Source organism: Salvelinus sp. IW2-2015, unplaced genomic scaffold, assembly GCF_002910315.2.
Source record: "Salvelinus sp. IW2-2015 unplaced genomic scaffold, ASM291031v2 Un_scaffold3518, whole genome shotgun sequence".
In the NCBI taxonomy this organism is placed as follows: Eukaryota; Metazoa; Chordata; class Actinopteri; order Salmoniformes; family Salmonidae; genus Salvelinus; species Salvelinus sp. IW2-2015.
Window position 1 is genome coordinate 29,353 of NW_019944798.1, and position 10,860 is coordinate 40,212.

At 41.5% G+C, this 10,860-nt stretch overlaps 2 protein-coding genes across 2 annotated transcripts; one reads left to right on the top strand and one right to left on the bottom strand.

The window, feature by feature from the left end:
* Positions 1-299: 299 nt before the first annotated feature.
* clpp (caseinolytic mitochondrial matrix peptidase proteolytic subunit) lies at positions 300-6,241 on the bottom strand. Its single transcript, XM_070441148.1, is given in 10 exon segments — positions 300-1,318; positions 3,214-3,244; positions 3,246-3,308; positions 3,310-3,321; positions 3,554-3,648; positions 3,651-3,739; positions 4,301-4,398; positions 5,206-5,277; positions 5,481-5,582; positions 6,132-6,241. Coding segments are annotated over 10 exon segments (801 nt in total). The 5' UTR covers positions 6,144-6,241; the 3' UTR covers positions 300-1,091.
* Positions 6,242-6,938: 697 nt separating this feature from the next.
* Positions 6,939-9,177, top strand: LOC112076019 (guanine nucleotide-binding protein G(I)/G(S)/G(O) subunit gamma-5). The gene is made up of 3 exons (XM_024142914.2): positions 6,939-7,123; positions 8,437-8,563; positions 8,880-9,177. Exons 1-2 carry the CDS (start codon positions 7,031-7,033, stop codon positions 8,560-8,562), a joined length of 219 nt encoding a protein of 72 aa, XP_023998682.1. The 5' UTR covers positions 6,939-7,030; the 3' UTR covers position 8,563; positions 8,880-9,177.
* Positions 9,178-10,860: the final 1,683 nt, after the last annotated feature.

Genomic DNA, 10,860 nt, shown 5'->3' on the forward strand with positions numbered 1-10,860 from the left:
CCCTAAATGTTTGACCCAAGTTAAAGAATTTAAAGGCAATGCTACCAAATACTAATTGAGTGTATGAAAACTTCTGACCCACTGCGAATGTGATGAAAGAAATAGAAGCTGAAATAAATCACTCCTATTATTCTGATATTTCACATTCTTAAAATAAAGTGGTGATCCTAACGGACCTAAAACAGGGAATTTTTACAAGGATTAAATGCCAGGAATTGTGAAAAACAGTTTTTAAATGTATTTGGCTATGGTCTATGAAAACTTCCGACTTATGTATATTGCAAAGGAAAACAGCTCAGTTGATTTTATTACTGAGGCAATCAAAACACTTTACTTGTTACAGACTTGAATCAAGCGTTGATACAATTATAATCAGTTTTTACATCAGAGCCTGTATTCATAAAGCATTAAGAGTAGGAGTGCTGATCTAGAATCCGTTTTGCCTCGTCTGTCATAATGAATAAGATTGCATGGACAGGAGGAACTGATCCTAGATCAACACTCCTACTCTTAGATGCTTTATGAGTACAGGCCCAGGTTGGGTGTGTGACTCAAAGAAAATGTATTTTATTCCAGTTCATGAAAATCAACATCACAATTGTGTCATGGCTTGTACAAATGAGGGCTATATTGTTTCCTTCACTGTAGAGATCTGCAGTCTTTGTTTGTGGTAAATACAGTGTGRATATTATGGGGGACAGTACAAATCTGAGATTGGTCAAAAATGATCATTCTTAAATGTAAATATTCTAATACTGCTGCATTTTGCCTCCTCTCCCAGATGTTTCTCCAGCACAGAGGTATACAATGCAGGTCCTCTGTTCCAAACCGGCCCCTATCCACCCAGAGCACTTGTGTAGATCAAAGGATTGGACAGGTWTAAGCAATATAGTAATAGCTCCACTTTGCCCTCTGGTAGGCTACGCTGTAACTTCTCGCATATTASTATCCACTCCAATACATTTGGATTTACAGGACATCAGCATATTGCTTGCACCTGTCCAATCCGATCTACAGAAGTGCCTATAGGTGGGTAGAAGATAGAGGATGGCTTGTGATTGGGTGTGGGACTGCTTCCTGGTAGTCTGAGGTCAGGGTTCGGGTTTGTATGAGGAGGGGGGGATGGTCCCGGGGGGGCTCTGCTCGGTGGCAGAGGTTTGGGAGGCTGGCGAGGGGCAGATGGCGGTAGGGGGCTCCTTCTGGACCAGCTCTGGGTCGTCCTGGCCCGCCTGGGGYGGATGCACCAACACTCGGTCGATGATCCCAAAGTCCTGTGCCTCAATGGGGCTCATGTAACAATCTCTCTCAATCACACCCTCTGAGAGAAAGAAAACAGAAGGGAATAATTATATGGTTAAAAGTTTTGGTAAAAATGTGCGACACATTGGTGGTGGCTGAGGTGAGTTCACTCTTAAAGTGCTTTGAGTGAGGAAGGACTCAATCATCAAATCACTTAACCTTGAAATAGTGCTTGAATTTAGTTAGGAGTCAGCTAGTCATATGGGACTCAGAGGCTATGGACAATTTCCATCAGACAATATTACTTAAGACTATTTGAAGTATTTTTTATTGGAATATTAATGTTGCATATTGGGATCTGTTTGGAAATCACTTAAGTACTGGCACGTATTAGAAAAGACAAGTATAATTTCATGCATTTGAACCCAGGTCTGTGTGGTCCTACGGGTATTTGAAATAAGACTAAGGCTAAACGATTGAATCAAACCGTCCCGCCCCCCTGGACACCTTTTCCCCAGAGCTAAACAACCGGATCATGTTCTGCGCATGTTGTGTTAGTCTCTGCCTCATCTTTATGAGCAGCTGAAATAAAAACCCTGCAGCGACTTAACAGAACACCCCCCCCAAACAGTATATATATATATACTAATTTAGGATGTAGGCTATAACTTTCTCTGTCTGTTGTAACTAAGGATATTGAATGGTACAAACATAAGCACATTAGCGTACCCCCTGTATATAGCCTCGCTATTGTTATTTCACTGCTGCTGTTTATTTTTTTAGTACTTAACTTCTTAAACATTGTTGGTTAAGAAAAAAAAGTGGTGTACGTTTCTTGCATGTGACAAACAATTTGATTTTGAAGCAGGACGCAGTCTACACATTGCATTGTGGGCAAAACAACGTTAGCTTCTCAATGATCATGCAACGCTGCACGATTTGATACAGCACGTGATTGAAATAGCCAGAGTGCCTGTTCACCTCTGTGCAGCTGAAAGTCTGCACATGTAGACAGATAACAGAGTTGCCTGTTCACCTCTGTGCAGCTGAAGTTCTGCACATGTAGACAGGAAACAGAGTTTCCACTCTTGTGCAGCTGAAAAGTTCTGCACATGTAGACAGTAAACAGAGTTCCACCTCTGTGCAGCTGAAAGTTCTGCACATGTAGACAGTAAACAGAGTTCCAACTCTGTGCAGCTGAAGTTTGCCATGTAAAGTAAACAGTGCCTGTTCCACCTCTGTGCAGCTGAAAGTTCTGCACATGTAGACAGTAAACAGAGTTGCGTTTCCACCTCTGTGCAGCTGAAAGTTCTGCACACGTAGACAGTAAACAGAGTTGCCTGTTCCACCTCTGTGCAGCTGAAAGTTCTGCACATGTAGACAGTAAAGAGTTGCCTGTTCCACCTCTGTGCAGCTGAAGTTCTGCACACGTAGACAGTAAACAGAGTTGCCTGTTCCACCTCTGTGCAGCTGAAGGTTCTGCACATGTAGACAGTAAACAGAGTTGCCTGTTCCACCTCTGTGCAGCTGAAGGTCTGCACAGTAGCAGTAAACAGAGTTGCCTGTTCCACCTCTGTGCAGCTGAAAGTTCTGCACAGTAGACAGTAAACAGAGTTTGACAATGGGCTTGTTTTTAAAGTAGAGAATCTCACACATTCCCAGAAGGTTCGGTTGTTTAGCTATTGAAAAGAGGCGTCCAGAGAATTCGGCCACGCAGCCACTCCGTTGATATAAGTATTTTAAATTTGTTTTGGCTATTTATAGGAAGTCATAAGAAAATACTTTCAAATACTTCAAATAGAAGTAGCGATTTGGCCACATTATTTGAAATACACAAAAGTATATTAATAACGAATAAATAATGACGCATGTATTTGAACCCAGGTCTGTCTTCATTGTTTGAACTTTTGTTGCTTACTCAAGGCTTTTCCCTCTGAGCCAGACTCTACTGAACTGGATGCCTTAGCTACTTACCTATGTGTGTCAACAGCTGGCCAGTGTGTTTTAGCGTAGAGTTGATTGATCTGTTTCTTTAGTTTCATGATCTCCTCAGCCTGAATGGCGATGTCGTGTAGCCTGACCCTAATAACACACGAGAGAGAGAGACACATGTTATGTAAAGGCAACTGACAACTGAGGTGAATCAAAAATACTTAACTCATATTTACATGCCCAATAGCCTATAGCAATCACAGGTCTGGCTTTTGATGGCAACCAAGCTAAATGAACCAACAGTTGTACCAGGTCTCTAACCCCCCCCCCACCAGCTCCTATTCCTCTGCCTCCCTGGTCCCATACCCCTTTCCATCCTTACCCTGGGTCCTCCGGAGGGCTGGTGCACCATGATGCGAGCGTTGGGCAGGGAGTGCCTCATGCCGGCCGTGCCCGAAGCCAGGAGAAGACTGCCCAGCTGGCCGCCTGGCCCACACACCACGTGGAGATTGGGTTGAGGATATACTGCATGGTGTCATAGATGGCTAGGCCTGCGTCAAACACCGCCGGGGGGGGAAAAGAGGATAGGAGAGGAACATCATGGTGAACCAGAATTAATGGTTTGTTGGATTTAGTTCATCAATGTTCCTCTTCTCCCAGACTTTTCTATCTCTCCTTAAAGTGGAATCCATAGTGGTGAAACTGCCATTTCCATTTGCGATATTACAACAAAAACGTTACTTCAAACAAACACTTTTTTCCATCTGACATCTTTGCATGCACTATAGAACCAAGTATGTACGATTTTAATTTTTTTAACCACAATGCTGGATGCTCATTTCCTCAAAACAATAACAAATGCGCCTGGGGCTGTTGTGCCTATCATGGTCTCAGCTTTACGTAACTAATGAAGTTCATTTGAAGTCAAGGTAAAAAATAATTTCTGACTGCACCCTTTATCTCCTATTACTGTCATCTGATCCATCTGTCACTTGTGTTCTCTCCGTCTCTTTCCCCTCCAAGAAACGTGCTTTTTAATCAAGTAACCATCCCTATTTCGCCAACCATCCCCTGCCACCACCATCTGTTCTTCCACCATTTTTGTGGGAGGTCCCCCTCTATTCTCTTACCAGGACTGTTGATGTACATGTGGATGGGTTTGTTGTTGCTCTCTGACTGCAGAAAGAGGAGTTGAGCAATAACCAGACTGGCCACAGAGTCATCAATCTGAATAAAGGCAGGGGGAGAGGAGAGAGATTAACAAATGAATCTGAACCGCAACAGCAGACTCAGAAATCCAGATGTTTTAATCGGTGTGGACTTACTTCGATTATGACCTTGCGCCGATAAGCAGAGTAAGTTGTATACATTTTATTTATTTTTTTACCTTTTATTTAACTAGGCAAGTCTTAAGAACAAATTCTTATTTACAATGATGGCCTAGGAACAATGGGTTAACTGCCTTGTTCAGGGGTAGAACAACAGATTTTTACCTTGTCAGCTCGGGGATTCGATCTAGCAACCTTTACTGCCATAATCAGTTTCATATCGAATTATTAGTGTGCATGTAAACATACCCAATGTCTCCTTGTGTAGGTTTTGAATCCCAAACTATTACACACACAGACTTACCAGCCCTATTACACACACAGACTTAACGGACCTATTACATACAGACTTAACGGCCCTATTACACAGACAGTGACACACAAATAGACTTACCGGCCCTATTACAGAGAGTGACACACAGATTATCTGTGTAATGGGGCTGGTAAGCCTATCTGTGTGTCACTGTCTGTAATAGGGCCAGTAAGTCTATTTGTGTGTCACTGTCTGTGTAATGGGGCCGGTAAGCCTGTGACACACAGCGAGACTTACTGGCCCCATTACACCGACAGTGACTCACAGCAAGAATTACCGGCCACATTAGACAATGGCACACAACTAGACTTACCGGCCCTATTACACAAACGGTGACACACAGCTAGAATTACCGGCCCCATTACACAGACAGTGATACACAGTGAGACTTACCGGCCCCATTACACAGATGATCCTCTCTCTCAGAAGACGAGAGTAGATGTCATACGCCCGCTCTCCTCGACCCTAAGAAAGAAGAGAAAGACAAGGAAAAAGAATGAGGGAAAGCAAGAGGAAGATCTTTGAACATTGGAAAGCAGTTAGACTAGCTAGGACCAGGAACTGACAGGTGAAAACTACTAACTAAACCGTTCCAAACCAAGAGTGAATCAAGTTGCATAGAAATGTTGCAGTCCTAAATAGAACTCTGTTGGGGTTCCAATTCTTACCGTCTGCTCCACAACAATAGGTATGAGAGGACTCCTCCATTGAGCACTGTGGTGAATGGTCCTGCATGACTTTAAAGCTGTCACTCCACATTGTAACACCCTCTAAAAGAAGGGGATAGAGAGAAAGAGTTAACATTTGTCTCTAAGATCTTAACCTAAGTGTTGGGCAGGTTATTTTGGGCAGGTTATTTAAATAATTATATGTTTAAGTTACATTCAGAGATAGCATGGTTATTTTTTTCCACTCTGGCCCCTTGAAGTGTGTTCAAGACAAAGCTTTCAAATGTATTATGATCTTACATCAACTCTGAACATTACACACACTAGAAAATGCTAGTTACTCGTGATTTCACATTAACAGTTAGGGAAATGTTGAKYGTGGTTTTCCTTTAAAAGAAATAGTCATTGAATTTAGCGAGATGGGAKTGAGTTAGGTTAGCTACACAATTTTGGTCAAATTACACAAGTGTGGCTAGCCAGCTAGCTCACTGGCTATTTAATCTTCGCAGGTGCATGATGCATACTATTCATCTGAGTCGAGAATACACCGCTGAGACAGCGAATAAACATTTGCACATTGTAATCTATATATTTTACAACACAAACGATGCATTTCCAAAATATGTTTCACTCTTTATCTCCAATACTTACTCGTATAAGCATTGTGATGTCTTGTAATGTGCAATCCCCTCTGTTTGACCCCAATTTAACCGGAAACAATTCTAATTTGAGCGTCGAACTGTTCCTGAAGTCGCTGAGCAATATTTCTCTGTCATGTGACGAGTTTGTGTTTACAGCCTCGYATATGTGGGCGCTAGATGGCAATGGTGCACAAMAAAAATCCACTAACATAATACTACAGTATTGCTTATCGTTGCCTTGATAATTTTCAGATACCAACTATTTTTTAAATACAAAAGCCTACTTGTTATATAAATAAATATACAATTGAAAAATAATGTGATGAATAAAGCTTAAAATTAAATGTCATTAAAAGACAGACATGTGTGTTGAAGAGKCAAAACTCGTGACATTGTAGATGGGGTCTCTATAAATAAACATTTTTAAAAAGGAGCACATGACGAGACTGTATTTCGCTAATGATATCCTCGTGGTTCTTGGGTTGTTTAGAAAAAGTATCTTTATATAATAGAGAGCCAAGACCATTCTAATAAAATACGTTTCCTTTGATTTACTTCACCATAGCCTACTGTAGGCCTAGAAACCATTGAACTATTGGCGACACAATATAAAACCCAAAGGAACATTTCATTTTACGACAATAGCCCATTCATTTGTTTAACTGACTGATCTATTATTATTATTATGTTGTTGTTTTTCTTACATGTACACYTAAGTGCCTCTCTTTACTGATAACCATCTTTAATTATGGGCAATTCTGAAAGCAGTGGGGAGAACATTGCGCAAAAAAAGCGGTGCGTTTTTTCAGAGGGGGGAGCACTTGAGTCGCAGCAGCCTCATCAGAAAATCTCGTTCTTTCAAGTGATAGCCGGACACTTTCACTTGGCCGTTGGACAGACCTCGCAGACATGTCGAATAACAGCGCAAACAGCAGCAACTTGGTTATCGCTCAGAAGGTAGTAAAACAACTTCGGCTAGAGGCYAGTGTTCGCAGGATCAAGGTAAAGAAATTACATTCAGAAAGACTGATCAAAAACTGTTCTGCATTGGGTGTGACTGGCTGACTTGTCAACATGGCCCTTTGGTAACTATTGAAAAGCTATATATTATGTAAAGTTTGACTATTTTATGGGYAGCATCGCGTTATTTTGTTACTTCCAGGCCATTTGTTACAAAATGCTGTTCCATTGGAACCATGCCATCTGTTTGCAACTAACTGCAGCGCTGTCCAGTAGACTAAAGGAGTAGCCTGTAAATTGACGTGCTCAATCGAGCGCCGCCTTTCACCTGTCATGTTACCGAAAGAAAAACGTAAGATTATAATGCGGTTCTAGTTTTGCTGTATGCATAGGTGTTATGGCAAGTCTAGGCTACTCCTCAGCTCTCCACTTAGTTTAACGCCGTTTTGAATGGATGTATTTGATATATTTAGAAGTTAACGATTTGCTGTTAATCATGTGAAATATGAAGATTTCCTGCTGTAGGCTGTGTTGTCCGGAGAAAATAAACAGCTCGTAGGCTAGTTTCCYCGAATGGTGCAGCACAGTGGTGGCCTTTGTTGATTGTGGCTGTGACAGTAGTGCGATTGTTGGCCAAATTACTCCTTTTAGAGGAGAAAGACAGATTAGTCCGCAGACCTTAAACCACCCTGGAGCACTCAGGCATGCTGTGCTTTGAAGGGCATATGAGAATGCAMGAAAAATATAGGCTTTTATCTATAGCCTATGAAATACGTTTATACCATATTATCAACTAACTAGATAAATAATAAACTCAATGCATAGCCCATTTGTGACTTGGTCCTAAAGTGCCATCTTGTGTTAATGGGGATAATGTTATTACAATGTTATGACAACTGTTATAGACTTCACCCATGAAACAACCCTCTAGTAAAGTACCAGATCATTATGCTATTGCTGAGTCAAGTCCTAGGTAGGGATTTTAGGAAAATAGCTGATCATTGCTCAGTTTCTCTCGCAGTGTGAGCTTGGAGCATATTACTGTAGGTTCATTAAACTGAGTATCAGTAGGAGTATTGTGGCAGAGTGAAAGTGTTGGCCCCTCTATTTATTGATGCGTGGACCAGGTCTCTCTTGAAAAGCTGAGTTAAAACAAGTAGAAGTTAAGTAGAGCAGGATTGAGCTCAATTTACTTGGAACWTCTTTATAGAAAACGCTGTCACTGTCAATGATGACTCATTCTCATGAATGCCTATGACATTGATATGTCATCTTTACAGCAGTCTTATGTAGCCTTTATGACACAGAATTAAAGTATAATGGAACTGACAGTGTCTCTCTGTTTCCACTCTCAGGTGTCCCAGGCAGCAGCGGACCTGAAGACCTTCTGCCTGCAGAACGCCCATAAAGACCCTCTCCTCATGGGGGTGCCTTCCAGCGACAACCCCTTCAGACCCCCCAAGTCATGCGCCCTCTTCTGAGGTGAGATGACAGTCTGATGTGGTAGAGTAGGCTTCAACTAACTCCTTCTCTATCTCTCTCTTTTCTCTCTTCTGTCTCTTTCTCTCACACACACACGTGCATGGACACACACACACACTCTCTCTGTCTCTTTCTGTACTGCTTTCTTTCTCTACCTTCCCTCTACCTGTTCCTCACTCTCATTTTCTCTCTCTGTTTGCTAACCTTTGACCCTTCTGGCTTTGATTGTTACAAAGAGAACGTAACCAACAGCAGCCATATCTCATCTAACTGCTGTGCCAGTGATCTGATCGGACTCTATGCTTTCTCACTGCAGGCGATGGTGATGATGGAGGCTCGTAAAACACGTCTGAACATTCCCCAAGGATGCCTTTCAAWTCCAAGCCCCTTGGCGTCTCCTACACCCTTCCCCACCACGTCCAGTCACTGAAGACCTCAAGGCCAGAACACAATCACAAGCACAAGCATAACCCTATGCTGAGTGAGTTTTGACATGTGTTCTGTTCTGGATTTCTACAGCTCAATAAGGATAACATTTGCAGTACTTTGTGTGTTGAGATCATTAGAATGAAAGCACTCCTCAAAGTATAAATATGGCAGTCTCAACCCCAACTCTCCCTATAGTCTCTACCTTTTGTTACTTTTCTTTTACTCAAAGTGAAWTTGAACTGTATTAGGTTTTACACATTGTTGTTGGTGAGTCTTTTAAAGTGGTTGACCCAGTGCCATTACATGAGTATAGCCTACCGTATCATTGTTGTGAAGCTATGTTCAACAGACTWCAAGATATTACACCCGAGTTTGATCTCAGAGCTTGTTTTTCAAAATGGTGCTCAGTTGGTTGCAAACACAATGCAAGGTTCCACACAAACTCGCCTTAASACTGTSACTGTGATTTTTGTCAGGTGAAATTGTGAAGCATTTCGATAAGTGTAATTTATGATTCTCTGCTAAAAGTGTGGTGACTCCATGAGCCTCTCAAGAGAATTTAGTCTTTTGACAGAAATTTTGCGCGCATTCTCATGTGTTAAACACTCGACTACACTGTTAAGATCCTCAGTTGACAGTTAAACCACTGTGATGCAAAATTTAATTCAAAAGAAAATGGTGTTACTATGTCTWGAAAAGAGTGACTCKGAGAGGATGTTAGAGGTMTCTTATGGGTGTTGGCATATAGAGATCTCAAACTCAGGTCATGCAAAATATCTGTTTCAATSCTGGMTTTGTGGTGTTGCTCAGTCAACATCAGAATAATGATATGAAGGATCATAACAAGAATATTAGGATTACTGTACTGACACTAAAGATAAGTATAATTGCTGTGTATCATCAATATAAATAAGCCTGATCTCAGGACACTCAGTGGAAAGAGACTGCTACTCCATTGGTGCATCTAAGTTAAAGTAAGGACACATTCTAAATGGTTTAAAGTCATTTTTAGGGTTCCCCACCCCTTTTACCTTTTACTCTTTGCGTACTGCTTCAAACTAATGTGCCTTAGTATGTGCCAAACTTCTGGTAATTTAAATGCCTCGATTTTAACACGAGACCTGTTGAGGCCTAAATCTGCATTTACTTTCCCACTTGATTAATCAGAAACACTTAAAGAGGACCTGAAGGAGGTGAAAAACAACCCCAGAGAATGAGTAATGTTTAGGAACCATACTGTGTCCTTATTACAACATGAAGTGTTGCTAAAAACTGGAGAACAGCCCTTCAACATGTTCCAATACCCAGAAACATGTCTTCAATAATGTCCTCTGACTTGACCACTGATAGGTGAAAGGACTAGGCCTACATAGATTTTCACAGTACTATTAGTCTTGCCTACCAAGTCCTTTCAAATCAGTGGCCATGCAGGAAAGGAGATGGAGGAATGCAAGCTCTTTTCACTATGGTGACTGAGCTCTGAATTCCTCTGACGTTATAATAAAGTGAAGAGAGAACTTTTGAGGACTACAGTGTCCATAATGCATGGGGAAAGCAGAGCACCTCATTTTACAAATATTAGTCACTGAAATGCTCTGGTGGAAGGATTTATACATGTGGAAAACACTGTCATCCTCTTGTGCCTTAACGTTTTTTTTGTGTGTATTTGTCTTAGAATGGTATCGTGACATGTATTGACTGAATCATTTAATAAAATGTATAATTTCACCTTCAACATCTCCTTGAGTCTCATGTTTTATCAAGGAGTTTGTTAAGAGTGGCCCCCTTAAGCTGACTGGCCAGAACACACAAGAGTATCAGGGGTAGGCAACTCCTGTCCTGCAGGGACCTGAGTGTCTGCTACTTTT